This window comes from Microtus oregoni, unplaced genomic scaffold (assembly GCF_018167655.1).
Source record: "Microtus oregoni isolate MIOR12 unplaced genomic scaffold, Mior012 000002F_ref0000024, whole genome shotgun sequence".
Classification (NCBI taxonomy): Eukaryota; Metazoa; Chordata; class Mammalia; order Rodentia; family Cricetidae; genus Microtus; species Microtus oregoni.
In genome coordinates, this window is record NW_024543061.1 from 38,060,398 (window position 1) to 38,076,173 (window position 15,776).

General features: G+C 43.9%; 1 protein-coding gene across 1 annotated transcript in view; it reads right to left on the bottom strand.

Annotated features, from left to right (window-relative positions):
* Tafa4 (TAFA chemokine like family member 4) overlaps positions 1-15,776 on the bottom strand; it is a 210,925-nt gene that overhangs the window by 145,167 nt on the left and 49,982 nt on the right. The window contains exon 3 of the mRNA XM_041641324.1: positions 12,153-12,271. Within this exon, the coding sequence (XP_041497258.1) occupies positions 12,153-12,270 (118 nt within the window). The 5' untranslated portion in view covers position 12,271. The remainder of the gene's footprint in view (positions 1-12,152; positions 12,272-15,776) is intronic.

The window sequence follows — 15,776 nt, forward strand, 5'->3', positions numbered from 1 at the left end:
TACCTAAAAATAGAATGCTAAGAATCAGTTCCTTAGCCAGACATGGTGGTGGCACTTCTAGTCCGAATAATCAGGAAGGAGGGGATATGGATCTCTGAGAGTTCAAGACCAGCGTGGTCTACATAGCAAGCTCCAGCCCAGCCAAGGCTACTTAGTAAGACACTGTCTCAAAAAACAAACAAACAAAACACAACAATAACAAAAGAACCCAATTCATCAACTTGAATTATTTTCTATAGTCAGTTCTAGACACACCCTGTCATTGATTACTCAAGAGACAAGGGTCACAGGTTTACATGATAATTATTTGAATGTATGGGATTTAAAAGTGCATTAGTAAAATTAATTACAGTGGTTTCTTTGTATTTTTTTTAAAGTGGCCAGAAAACGTCGCAGGGAGGGGGTGCGGAGGTGCTATCAGCTATTCTAAGCTTCGCCTGCCCTCTAGTGTCAAAACTTCAGCAGTGCAGGGAAATCACTAAAACTGAAATAATAACGACCATAATGTGCAGCTTTTATCATTGGCAAAACAAACACGGTAAAGTAGAAACTCACCAAAGAACTCTTGTGTAATATAAACACTATTCCCCGCACAATTGGCATCTTAGAAGAAACGGGCTTTCCGTAAGAATGCGTAAGGGTAAATGAGCCAGTAAACGCGAGAGTGTCCTCAGAGTGACTGAAGCACAGGGCACTAGCGTAATGTAACCAGTACTCTTCAAAGAATTTAAACAAAGTTAAAATAATGGTAAACAACACCACACTGTGTGTTGTATTGGCATTTATAACAGAGAGAACAACAGGAAACTGAAATTTCTCCGTCCACATAAAGAACCCAGAGCCACCAGGAAGGAAATCCTGTTGAAATCGAGAAGGTAGTGTTTAATAAAGTCGGCCTGTGTGCTCTGTGGGCTTCCTACATAATCTAACTGACCCCTCTCACCACCCTGTGAAGATCAGTTTTGGCCTCTTTCTCTAGCCTCATCTTCCAGAAGACGGGTCTGCTGCCCAAAGAGGTTGGGGGTTCCCCAAAGATTGAAACAACTGAAACGAGAGGTGCCTGCTGTCGGCGTGCCCTTCAGTCGACAGACACGAGTAGTCCTTGCTCGCTCCCGGGTGGGAACGCATTGCAGACTTTCCCTGGCCATCAACATCTTCCTGGCCCCTAGCTCAGAGAGGCACCCCGGTCTGCAACTAGCAACCAGTCACTCAAGGCTAGCCTGGGCCACTCTGCACCTCAACATACCAAGGCCTTTAATCCCCTCTTTCTACAATTTGAGCAGCAACTTGGTGTTCTGCAAACAAAAAACTACTTTCTTCATTCTCATAAACTTTCCCAAAGCACTGATAAGCAAGATGTTTTCCTTATAGAACATAAAGTTTTGAACTCTGAAGACACCGATCACATCTCCCTAGAGAGCCCACAGCTTCCGCTCATTTCTCGAGTGTACGACCTTTCAGAGTCTGTTGTCTGTGCATCTCTCACAGCGTCCACTTCCGATGTTTTGATATCCTCTAGCCGTTCTGCTTGCTTGTTCTCCGTCAGTCATTCCGGCAACCTGACATTAGGTAGGCGTGACAGCTGTCTCGTGGTCTAGCTCATAAAACACGCTCAGAGGGGTTAAATGGCCTGGACATAGTCGCACAACCAAGATGGGACAGAACTCGAGCTATGTTGGACCCCAGCCCCCCAGTACTTAACTTTCTGTACTGCCTGATTGCTAGGACTGCTCCAGATTTTCTGGGTCTTTCTGTGAGGAGTATACTGAGTAGACGCCAGGCAGGCACCACACCATTCAGTCAGAAGGCCCAACTCAGACACACTATCTTCTGGGGAAACGGAACTATGAAAATGAGCAAAGAAACCCCTAGCGCCCAAATCTCCAGCATCAGATCCACCTGCACCAGAAATTTAAAGACATGTCTGTCGTTAAAGGGAAAATCTACATTAAAATATACGGATATCCCCAGAGACAAGTCCCACGGATTTAGAAAGCTTTGTGTCTCAATGTCACCATGGTTACAAAGGACAAAACTTTCAGAAGGTCTTTAAAGAGTTAATTCCACCAATCTCTTGGTTTTCACCACCTCCCAGCCTGCAGCCTTCCTGGGAAGCTGTTTGCTGCCCTCTTGTGGAGAAAAGATGCTATTGGCTGAGAAAAAGCACCAATATAGGATTAAAAAGTCACAAGTCTGCCAAGCAAAAGCCCCCCCCCCCCACACACACACACACGCAGGCACATCCCTAAGGTGAACAAAACCAGCATGCACCACCAGCACAGTCACGCAGGCAGCCCTGTGTCAGAAGTAACCTTCTTGTGATTCTACAACACACTCCCCTCAGTGGAGACTTAGGATGCTAATGAGACAAGAGATACATGGTGGTGTGTGTAGAATTACGTGGAACAAAATATACATGAAAAGGCTTGCACTACACAAATTAGTCAAGAAGTACCCCCCTATATAAAAGCCCAAGTTCTTTGTACAACTGGGAGGGGAGCAAAACTTTTTTTTAATGCCACCCACTTCCCTACCCTCAGGAGTATAATATCTCATCATAAACTGTCTCTTCTTGCACAGTTAAGTCGTTGAGCAATTCCTGATACCCCATTACCAGCTAATATCCCTGGCATACAGTCAGGAGGCTTTCTGGACCATCCTAACCAGGTGCCTGTAGGTTACTCTGCAACTAGATCCCACTGTCAGATGTCCTGTGACACACTCCCAGATATGAGGATAGACGAGGTTCACAGCATCACAGCACACTACACCCACCTCTCCTGGACCCTCAGTTCCCCATCATCTGAGGGCTGAACAGTAAGAAAATGCCACAAAGGCCTGGAGAGATTGCTCAGTGGTTAAGAGCACTGGCTGCTCTTCCAGAGGACCCAGGTTTGAGTTCCAGGACCTTCATGGCACCTCACAACCATCTGTAACTCCAGTCCCAGAAGATTCTGGCTTCTGAGGGCAGTGCATGCATACATAGGGTATGTTGACAGACATGCAGGCAAAACACTCAAACACATAAAAATAGAAATTTTAATAGCACAGGACCATGTAAGGGGTGCCTTCTTCTCCTGGTGGTCATTGGGGGGTGGGGGGACTGTACAAGATAGAACAGGAGTTGCAGAAGAAGGATCAAGGATGAGGACAATCCCAATGCTCTGGGACTGGGTCCTGATTTTAATAAGATCTTCCATGAGTCAAAAAGAGTAAACAAGGGATGAAGCCAATAGAAAAATAGATGCAGGATAAAAATAGACCTTTAACATCTTACATAGTGGTGTGTGTGAGAAAAAGAGCGAAAGAGACAGAGACACAGAGATATGCAAGCCCAAAGATGTTATAATAGGAGCAGCGGGCTGCGTCCTGCCACCCAGCTAGCTTTACCCGAAATAATTACTCAGAAACTGTATTCTTTTAAACACTGCTTGGCCCATTAGCTCTAGCCTCTTATTGGCTAGCTCTTATATATTGATCTAACCCATTTCTAATAATCTGTGTAGCCCACGAGGTGGCTTACCAGGGAAGATTTTAACCTGCATCTGTCTGGAGTGGGAGAATCATGGCGACTGACTGACTAGGCTTCTTTGTCCCAGCATTCTGTTCTGTCTACTCCACCCACCTAAGGGTTGGCCTATGAAATGGGCCAAGGCAGTTTCTTTATTAAATGAAAGTAACTCCTCCATCATTCCCCTTTTTCTGTTTAAACAAAAAAGAAAGGCTTTAACTTTAACATAGTAAAATTACATATAAAAAAAGTTATCAACCAAGAATTACAGTTACAATATTCATATCTATTTTATCCTTTATCATAACAATGAAAAACTATAATTATCTATCCATTCTTCAACTCCATCAAAGACTCCAGAAGGCTATAATGTTACCTAAGTAAACAAGAACTAAGAAACTTCAAACTCTAGAAATGACAGAGACATCTCACTGCCTGGACAGTCACCCAAAGTTCCTCTGTACCGTTGGGGCATCCATCTTCGGCCTACAGGCCCATAGTATCCAGAAGACATTTCCATGAAGCAGGAATTTTCAAAGACAGTTCAGTCACTATCTGCTGTGTCCTGCAGAATGTCTCGTTAATTCTTTTATGAAGCAGGAACCCAGAAAGACCATCTCACCTTTAGGCAAGTTCAGCAGTCCTCTCTCTGAGGGTTCTCTGTGTCCAGTTTATGCATCAGTCCAGGCAAGAGCAGTTTCTTGCCCAAATGGCTATCAAACTCCATAAGGAGCCTCTTCAATGCCCATCTTCCTCTTGAAGTAAACTGGTGTTGCCAGGAGCAGATGTGTCTCATTGTCATGAAAAGCCCTAAGTTATTAAAACATTTAAATGTCATATTCTGTAGTCTTTGAAAGATATGAAGAATGCCTATCTAACTGAAATATATCTAGAAAATCTAACTAACATGACTATAAGCTTGAATATTATTGATGATTATCCATTAACAACCTATATTTCCTAAATATATATTACATTTTTAAAATGAACTACACAATCACAATACCTTAATCAAGAGTAGAAATACATATACGTGTAACAAAATTGACCTTAACTTAATACCAATAAAGCAAAATTTATACCAATGTAAACTATTCATATCTATATCATATCCCCTTTTAAATGTAAAAGAACATTTAAAAACAATATTTGGGAACATGGGCGCAGTTTTTCTCTCCAAACTGCTTCCTGCTTAATGGGGGCGCTGTTATTCAGGTCTTTTATGGGATAACCTGTCTGCTAGGTTCATCTCAGTTGGCAGTTGAGCAAAGTAATTTTTTGAGGGTGTTCACAGCAACCTTTCAGGAGGGCGTGGTCTATCATACCATATTGGGATAGAAGAAATCCACAGGGTCTCATCCTCTGCGAAAACAAAAGAAGGACTTTTCCAAAGCATCATAACCTTAGATCCAAATTCTGAAGTCAAGATACCTTTAGAACATACGTGCAGGTTCAGCTTAGCAGCCCATATAATGAAATGTCTCTCTGTACTTAGCTCCTTCACAGTCAAAATTTTTAAAGAAAACACAATAATACAAAGAATCCAGACTCTCTGTGAATTTTCCATTTTTACGTGGCTTATTTTTACTCTATCATTTTATTCTGTCTCTTTAAAGACTTTACCTTTTTTTAAACCATTAACTTTATTCTATATATTTTTTCCAAGTACTGCAGAAGCTAACTGAAGCCAGTCAAAGGGCATGGCCCTGTGTGTTGTGGCCCAAGGTTTTAGCATCTCTTTAACAAAGGAGGCGTGCATCCCAAAAGTCATAACAGCCTGTTTAATTTCTTTGAGATCATTCATACGGACAGGCTCCCATGTATCTTCCTTGATGACTCTAGGGTTTCTGGAACCAATCACTTTCTCTGTTGTTATTACTGGAAAGGCAGGTAGAGCTGTAGGTAGAGCTTTATGGGAATTGTCCCGGATTTACCCACAGATGGAGTTAAAATTTGCCTTTCTACCCTTTGCTCCTCTTCATCAGAATTTAGAAATTCCTCAATCTTTTCAATTCTATTTACCATTGCCTTCTGCAATGTCTGAATCTCCTGTCCAGAATTATGTTCCAAAGCCTTCATTGAGGATTCTAAAGTATGAAGTTTGTCCATTAGAGATAACATCTCATCTTTGGACATAATTTGTATGGCATAAACCGTGCCTTCTTGTATTGACAATCTTTCTGCCAATCTGTCATAAGCTTTAGACAAAATCTGATTGTCACATTCAGCAGTTTTGAGTCTCTCCATTAATGTTTCAGTTCCTACAGAAAGGGACTGAAGCTTACGATCCAAATCAGCTGTTCCCTCTTCCATAGTAATGAATTTCTCCTTAATATCAGCTGTTAATGTTTCAGTTTCTACAGAAAGGGACTGAAGCTTACGATCCAAATCAGCTGTTCCCTCTTCCATAGTAATGAATTTCTCCTTAACATCAGCCTGTACCTTTTCTAAATTTTGCTCAGTTGATCGAGTCATGTTAAACAAAGATCTATTCTCTTCCTGGAGAACTTTAAACTGATTCTTGAGGAGATTGTTGTCATTCTCAATTGTTTTTAAGCATTCAACCTCTGCCTTAAGAATCCTGGATTCGTCTCTTAAAGACTTTATCATATTTCTATTATCAAACCATATAGTACCAAGGAAAACTACGAATCCCAGAAAGATCCATAGATGTGGGGTGACAGACACCTCTTGTAAAATCTCCCACATGGTACAATCAAAAAGGCTGTTAAAGTCTTGAATGGTAACGTTTTCAGACATTTTCAATCAAATCTGTATTTATTTTTATTTATAAAGGAAAATTTTTACCTGTAATGACCGTTTCCTGCCAGCAGATGGTTGTGGTGGCGAAGTACAAGTGAATCCACATGGTAGGAGTCAGAACCGGTCTGAAAAGTCTACTCAAAACCCAAAACTGAAAGTTAACTGTAAGCAGCAGGGGGGAGGGCCAGGAAATGGGGCAGAGCCAAGGCCGGACTCGGCCACCCGCGGGGAGGGGACACAGAGCAGTCACGTGCACTGAGTGGCATTGTGTACTGATCACGCTATTTACTGCTAGGTGCTGGGGGGGGGGGGCTGAATACAGAGGCTCTTGCACCACTGTCAGGCAGGGTGGAGCGCACAGACTCTTACCGGGCTGATTCAGCTATCCGCTGAACCCCCAGGGCGGAGTCGCCCTTCAGGAGTCCTGTTTGCTGACTTTCTAGCAAGCGCCAGGAAAAATCGAGTTGTTGCAGATGTTCAGTGACTCAGAAGCTCAGCTGCTTCTGCCGCTGTAGTCAGGCAGAGCGGACAGGCAAGGAGCTGTGCTGAGAGGGTACAATCTGCGTGGAGGGAGAGGCCTCCAGAGGGGGGGTGCCGCTGGTTCCCAGCGGTCACCACCCAGAAGGCTCTGATTCGAGGCGGGTATCCGAAAAGCCCCACGTTGGCATAATAACCAGGCTAGCTTAATATGAAACAGCAAATTTTAATGAAGGGATAGCTTACAACACCAGGGATCCAGCGATGAGCAGGAGATACAAAAAAGAGACCAGCAGGGCTCACGTCTGCCAGATTTATACATAAACATTAGCCTGAGGCGAACACATCCCCCCCATGGGCTGGGCTATCCCTACACACAGACACCAAGTCCCATTACAGTACTTGAAAATTCAGGACAACAGTGCCCAGAGAGATAGAGAGGACTGAGGGGAGCATCAACACTCACTCCTGGCACTGCCCCTGAAAGTGTGAAAACATTGGAAGGTTCTGGAAGGCACTCTGGGACTCAGCAAAACATATGTTCACCTCCTCTTCCTGGGCCTGCAGCTAGAGTACGCTCCAATCCTCCCCCCTTAAAGGCAGGTATGGTCAGGTTTCTAAGCCCCAGCCAATGGCAAGAAAGTGAAGCCATGATATCTACACCTCAGCCTGCCCCATTGCCACTTCCCAAGCCAGCCCTTCCTGGTCTCCCTTGTCTCCTCAGAAGCCATCTGTACCTGAGAGCTGAAAAGTTCCCACATACCACGGGCCCCCAAAAACACTGTTAATGGAGGCAACCGGAATATTCATCTGTGGCTCATAAGCCAAAAGAATGTCATTTTTGTTTGAAAAACATTTGTTTTGTATATTTGTCCCAATGAACTGAATCTCATTAACACCTTCACATCGCTAACTTAGTCAATTCACTAGCACAATTTCTTCTCAGTCAGGAGGCATGTCCTTGTGCAAATCTGATAGCAAACTCACCCACACTGGGGGGACCCAATAACTGAAGCTGTGCCCAAATGCTGGATGAACTTACAGTGCCCCACAGAGGATAGATGCCAACAAACACCCATATCAGAAGACTTCCAGACTCTACTGTGAAATGGATAAGAGTGGGTTACAAAACAGAGTGCATGGCACATATCCAAGTGTGCACACATGTTCTTATATGTGTACACATATACAGTCAACAAAAAGACCTCTTTCATACTTCCCTAAATGATTTGGGATTTTTACCATCGGCATAAAACTATACAGCAAGCCACTTGGTGACGAATGAAAATAGGCAGCCTATTCATAAACAGTTTAACGTTCACTATGTTACAGGAATGGGACACAGCTTCTGAGACCTTCAAAAGAGTAAGACTTCAGATGGGACTCAGGAGCCCTCACTCTGGGCAGATGCATGGCAGTGTGGAGGTCAAAGTGGAAATGAGGAAGTCTCCATGGCTTGTCTACAAAAAATGACTCTCCAGGTAGAACAAACCTCGCCTGCAAATCAGAGTCCCTGTGAGGCAGAGATAAGCCCTGATTCCCTTGTGGTCATTTATATATATGATCATAGGCATTAAATTCCAGAGATTAACCACAGAGGACTTCCAACAGTCAGAGAACACAAGTGGGCATCTGTGCCGAGAAGCTGAAGAAACCCTGCCATATAGAAATCCCAGGTTATGGCTGCTATTTCTCCAGCAGGCTTAACCAAGGCTTTGTGCAGCTCCCTTACCATGGCTTCTAATAGTCCAACTTCTGCTATAATGGAAGATGCTATCTGCCCTTCTTGGGAACAATTCTGCTCTTAATTTAGAGTTAACTATAGAGTTGTCTATTTCTTGACTTTAAAGTTATACATAAAATAAGGATTGTTACAGATGAAATGGGAAGTTTGACTTCAGCCTATTGTCTTAGGGTTTCTCTTGCTGTAAACAGACACTGTGACCACGGCAACTCTTCTAAAGGAAAACACTGAATTGAGAAGGCAGTTTACAGTTTCAGAGGATCAGTCTATTATCATCATGGCAGGAAGCATGGCAGTATACAGGCAGACCAGGCAGACATGGTCCTGGAGAAGAAGCTGCTACATACTGATCCACAGGCAACAGGAAGTAGACTGAGATACTGGACATGTCTTGAGCATGTATGAGACCTCAAAGTCCACCTCCACAGGGACACATTTCCTTCAACAAGATCATACCTAGTCCAACAAAGCCACACCTCCCAGTAATGCCATTCCCTATGAGATTATGGGGGCCAATGACATTCAAACTACCACACCTATTTTCTTCAAGTGTGTTTGCGTGCATGTGTGAGTGTGTGCATGCATGCATGCATGCATGCATGCATGAATGTGTGGTGCATATACTTGTTTGTGTGGGTGTGTATACATGTAGGCCAGAGGTCAACATCAAGTGTTTCCCTCAATTATTTTCCACCTTATTGTTTGAAACAGGACCTCTCTCTCATTGAACCTGGAGCCTCCTGGTTCAAGAAGGCTGCCAGGCCAGCAAGCCCCCAGCATCTGCCTGTCTCTGCCACTCTAGCACTGGGCTTCTAGGGATGAACACTGTCTGATGGGATGTCCAATCTCAGGTCCTCTTGCTTGCATGACAAACACCTAATCAACTGAGCCAGCCACTTACCCAGTCACCTTCCTTAAAATTTTTATCTCTTCTCAACATTCCCCACCCCAACCTGGTACCTGGAAATCTGTTGATAATGCACCCACTGCCATATTTTACCAAGCTCTATTCTAGAAAACAGATGTGCACTAAACAGATAAGATCAATGACTTCAAACTCTCTGGCCCCCTAAATGAACTCATCAAAAGACACACAGTACAATACCAACTACCTGTAGACACTCCACGACAGTCTAGTGGTATTGATTTTATGCTGATTCCTCAAAACTTCAATCATTATTTTTCTCATCATCAAACTGTCACTTGAGGGGAGAAAATTGAGTTGTGAGAGATTTAAGAATTTATCTTGAGCCTAAAACTGTAGCCACCCTTAACATGTCAGAGTAAGGAAGAGGGGAAAAAGCATGGTGTGGTCTCTGTCTGGGCGTGGGCTATAGCATCATTCCAATTTCCCAGACATAGCAGTCTGTGGACAGGGGCATTAGCACTTCCGATGTGTATATAATTTAAGGCTCACACTTTATAGTTTCACAGGGGCAGGGGAGACACAAGGTCTGTCTGTATAGTGCCGGCTGACTTTGAACTCACAATCTTCCTGCCCAGAGTCAAGTACAATAGGAGTCCTAGCTACTCTGAAGACTGAATCAAGAAGACTACTTGAGCCTCAAATGTTTGGGGTAATATGAGCAATAGTGTGGCTTGGAAGGTTCCTCACAAGCTTTGTGTAAACTAAGGTTATATGTTTGCAACACTTGATTCCCACCTTGGTGGTGATCTTTGGGAAATTTGTGGGACCACTAGAAGATGGGACCCAGCTAGGAGAAGTGGTTCACTTTAGGTAAGGTCACTTTACAGCCCTTTCTTGGTTCCAGCCCTTTCTCTGTCTGCTTCCTGAGCCACTGAGATGCGAGCAGTTGCCTTATGTTCCCACTGCCATAGAGATGCCCGCTGCCAGCTTCCCCCACCTGATAGACTATATCTTCTCTATCCTCCAGCATCCCTTAAGCTGTGTTTGTCCAATATTCTGTCCACATCAATAAGAAAAAAGAGCTTATATAGCAATAGAACACATTGTAAGATCACTGCTCAAAACAACATGTACTCTCTCACATGCAGAACCCATGCTTAAATATAAATCCTCATATATCAATATAGATGCATGATACAAAAAGAGAAGTATTTCTCTAGAGGCCGTTTTTAATCATCACTTGTGTTCCTAGGCTAAGTATATTCTACTCCTGAGCCAGAGTGGCTTGGAAATCCCCAAAGAAAGTGAGAAATAAACATCCCCCTGTATCACAAAGGCTAAGTTGTGAGTCAGCTGGAGTCTTGGTGATTTTATCCTTATCAGACACGTGCTGTTTTATTTGTTCAGCCTGCAATTTCCAGAGTGTGATCTGGAAGCCAGGAGAGGCATTTGGATGATAAGTCGTAGCCTGTGGTTTGTAAACAAAGATGAAAGGTGCTGGGGATATAGCTCAGTGGTAGAGTGCTTGGGGGTGATAGGTCCAGCCCCCAATACTAAAGAAGAATAAAAAGCAATATTGCATATTTGACAATATTGCAGTTAGTCATACCCACTGCCTGATCTCAAGTCTCACGTTACATATGACTCCAGTGACCACTTTCATCCACGTATGCTGTGGCCTCCAGTAACCTCACTATGGACTTTCCCAACATGCCTTCAGTCAGGAACCAAAATCTCTCGGCATCTTGGAACACCAAATGGCACCTGAGGGGTTAAGCCGTAGTGATTTGGGTCTTTTCCTGGGCCTATTGTGGCACACAGCATCGCATCATGGAAGGAGGAGATCAAGGGTTCTTCGTGATGGACAGGAGGCAGACAAAAGGCCAGAATGGGAAATACTGCCAGGGAGCTCAGGAGAATCAAGGAACAGTACTGGAGGAGGAAAGACAAATGTCACATTGTCTCTCTTATACAGAATTGGACTCCTTAAGTACACCTGGACTTCTGCAAAGATGCCCATGTGACGTAGAAGCAGAAGAGGCTGTTTGCAGAGAAGGGAGAGGGTAATGAGAGAAGCTGAAAGGGTCACAAAAGGGTAGCTAAGGGCAACTCTACACAAAGCACAGCGCTATATAACCATGACAGTTACACCATGATGCCTGTTAGTTCACACAACGCTATAAAATTAACTTTAAACGGCAATACACAGACATGAATTTCACTAGAAATTACCAGAACAGCTGTCTCTCCAGGTTTAGACACACTTCCCTTTACGGGCCATAAAAATGCAAAGGTTACCCTGGCTGTTTTCTTTATTTTGTCGTTTCTTTTCTTCTCTCCTTCATTATGTCCCTCATTCAACTTATTTTCTCCAGGTGTCTCAGGAGGGTCTTGAGTTAGCTGATAGGTCCTCTTAGGACAGCCCTGTGTCACCTGACTCTGAGTTTCGGGCAGCTACAAGAGCGCCTGTGTGTGTGCACACACGCTCAGTCACACACAGAGTGCTACAGAATTCCTGACATTCAGAGAAAAAGCACTATTAACACAAAAACACGCCCATGAAAATCAAAGTTAAAACTCAAAGGAGAGCCTGGACAAGACCTAGCGAAGACATCCAGAACAGCCCTGCTCCAGCATAAGCCACTGGGCCCTATCTGTCCGTGGCTCTACCGTTATTTACAAGCCAGTCAAACTCTTGTCAAGCACCTGTGTCTGAAGCGTGGACTCCGGCATGTCAAAGCATTGTATTAATTGATCTCAGCAGTACATAACGAGCTTACAGGGCTTACCTGCCTGTCCCCGGAGGTGCTGGCTAGTGACGGACGACAGCTTACAGCAGACCATTAGCACACAGGCCATGAGCAGCCAGGGTGACAGCGGCAACCTCCATTTAGCACAGACTCTCATCCTGGGGAGAAACAAGGCCCCAGTCGTGAGGGTGAGATAGGCCAAGCTCTTTGGCCCACCCCGCGCAGCGAAACAGAGAGGAGCCAGTGAAGGACCTCAATGGTGAAGGACCTCAAGGTGTGACTCCATCCTCCCTCCCCCAAGGAAACTATAAACCTGGCAAGCTTCAATTTGTACCAACCACAGACTCTGCTTTCAACAAATGCATTTCATAACTAAGAGTCCTCTGAGTTAACACCATGCCTGGGTGAGAGTCTGCTTAGGAATCTCCAAGTAACAGTGAAAGTTGCCCTGATAAAACATGGGGTCATATTCTCTTGTATCTCAAAACAGAGAATAAAGAACCATTTTCAAAGTGAGTACACAGGATCTTTAGGTGTGACTAAACCCAAAAGAATGTGCATATGTGACCCAAAAACTTGGGGTTCTTAGTCTGTATAGTAAGACCCTCTGGGCCAGATGTGATACACAGTTCATTATACAAATCATGGACTCACGTGGGAAAACAGACCAGTATTAAAAAAAAAGCATCAGGTTTGGTAACTCACACCTTAATTTCAGGACTCGAGAGCATCACTAAGTTCAAAGTCATCATTGGCTATTTAATGAGTTCAAGCTAGGCTTAACTATGGAACAAATAGAAATAAAAATAAATTACTCTCATATGCATGGACAGTATCGAGAGTTCCCTAAGATAATTCCTCTCACATTGGTTATATCCTCTATTCTATAACAAAAATAAGCAAACAAAAGGACCAGCCAGGGGCTAAAAAGATGGCTCAGTAGCAATGCCACTAGCTGTACAAGATGAGGACCTGAACTGGTCCCTCAGCACCCAAGAAAAAAGGCAAATATGCTACACATACACCTGCAACCCCAATGATGAGAAGGGGGCAGATCTTATAGGCTCCCTGGGGCTCGCTGGCTGCCTATAATAGAGAACATCCAGTGTCTTCCCTCTGCTTGTATGTACACAGGCACACATGCTTGCACATTCGTGAGCACATGTACCACAACATCACACCTATGCATACACAAACACATATACTCTCTCTCTTTCTCTCTCTCACTCACAAGGATAAAGGACTATCAAAATGCTCTATTCGGACTTCCTACTTTATATCTTCCTAACTATTGTAAGGAAATTAAATTTGATTTACTTTTTCTACTTTGACTTTTAAAATGACCTTTTAAAAAGGTGTGTATATGTGTGTGTGCATGTCATGCATATGTTTGGGGGGGTGGGTAGGAGAGAGAGAGAGAGAGAGAGAGAGAGAGAGAGAGAGAGAGAGAGAGAGATGTGTGAGTACAGATCCCCTCAAACTGGAACTGCAGGCAGTTGTGAGCTCCTATGCATGTGCTAGAAACTAAACTCAGGTCCCATGCAAGATTAGATGATGTGGGATTCCCTTCTGTATGCTGTGAATATGTTTTACTACCATTGGTTAATAAAGAAGCTACTTTGGCCTATGGCAAGGCAGAATATAGCGAGGTGGGAAATCCAAGCAGAGATAGAGGAGGAAGAATGCGGAGTCAGAGAGACTTCACATAGCAGCCAAAAGAGAAAGATGCCAAAATATTACTAGTAAGCCACAGCCTTGTGGCAATGCTTAAGTCAATAAAAATGGGTTAATTTAAGGTGTAAGAGCAAGCTAGAAACATACCTGAGCCATTGGTCAAACACTGTCGTAATTTATATAGTTTTTGTGTGGTTATTCGAGTCTGGGAAGCAGGGAAATGAAAGCATGGTCTCTGTTTACAAGGCTTCTCTCTCCAGCCTCTCAGCTGACTTATACAGCAAAAGTCAAAACACCTGATATGCGCTCACTAATTTAGGCCTGGCACATGTCTCATAGTATCTGCTATCACACTGGACCAAGGAAGCCTTCTTTATGTACAATCCTGCCTTAGAACTCTGCCAATTGATTCCCAGATACCTGAAACAGTATTGTTCCAGTCCCTCCCAAGAATCAGGGCAGCATTTGCCTACAACCTGCACACCTGCTATATAATGTCACCCATCCTGTACAAGAGCATACCCCCTATACAAGCATGCACCTCCTATATAGCTGCATACTTCCTATATAAACTCACACCTCCTAACCACACTTTTTGTACACGTGCACCCGTCCTCTGTAACAAGCAGGGCACCTCTTCTATAACCGCGCTCCACCATACAGGCACACACCTCCTATAGACACACATATCTTCTGTATAACCTCCTCCGCGGTACCTCCCCTAAAGCCTCACACCGCCTCTGTATCCTTACCTCCGTATACACCAGCACGCCTCCCCTACACACTCACCACTCTTGTATAATCTCACACTGCCTCCAGTACTGCATACCTCCTGTGTAGCCACAGACCTCCTCTTCAGCACAAACCCATACACCTCCTTCATTATCCCACTCCTGTATAACTGCAACCTTCTACATAGACTCATACTTCCTGTCCACTTTAAAAATCATCTCTAGATTACTTGTGATTCCCCAAATGATATCAAAGCTACAGCCATCACTGCCTTTCTACGATGTCTGAGAAATACTGAAAAGAAAAATGTCTGTATACATTGACACAGATAGAGTTCTTTACAGATATCTGTGATCGGCAGGTGATCAGTCTGAGAAGGCAGAGTTCATGGTAATAGTGGGACCTGTGAAGATCATAGCCACTCTTGGGCAGAGGCAAAAACTGGCAGGTGGGATTGGATCACCATTTGGGTAACACTCAGAGAGAGTCAAAGGAAAATCCCTCAAGGATGCCAGCTGGTAGTTGACCCAGAGATGTCTGCAAAGAGCCACATCTCAGTCCCAGAAGCCCCAGCAAGCACTTCCAGGCACAGGTTCTAGCCCAGCACCCTCCCTCAGACTTTCATATTTCAGTCGGATGCATCATTTAAAAAAGATGTCGCATTGCTCATGGATCTGCGACCAAGTCTGCCTTTGAAGCAGCCAGGCCAAGATGAGACTCTCAGATCATCTCTGAAGACGTCCAAGTTAAAGGTGACACATAGCATTGACTTCTCACCCTTTCAAACTGTTACCAAGCCCCTAGGAGCTGCTAAGTGAGCTCATTTGTTCTGTGGTCATAGGGAACTAAACTCCACTCTGCAGATATGTTCAAGTGTTCTCTTTTGAATCACTAATTGCTACAAATAAAAAAAAAACAAGAAACTTGATCCTGCCTGCAATTGTTTTGTTTGTTTATATAATTTCTTTTTTTATTATTATTGAGACTCTCACAGGTAGCCTGGGCTGGCCTTGAATCCAAAGAGATCCACCTGTCTCTGCCTCTGCCCCATCTGTACTATTCTTAAGACAAACTGGTTGTCCACATATAAAATGTGCAGCCTGAAGACCAGAATCCACTTCCTTGAAAAATTCCTGCTGGAACTCTGAGGAACAGCTTTTCCAGGAAATGGCAGCTGCCTAGAGATGGGTCTCCATGCCCCACACCACCCACCTACACTGGCTAGTGCCTGAGGTCCTGCTAACCCAGCTTACAGTC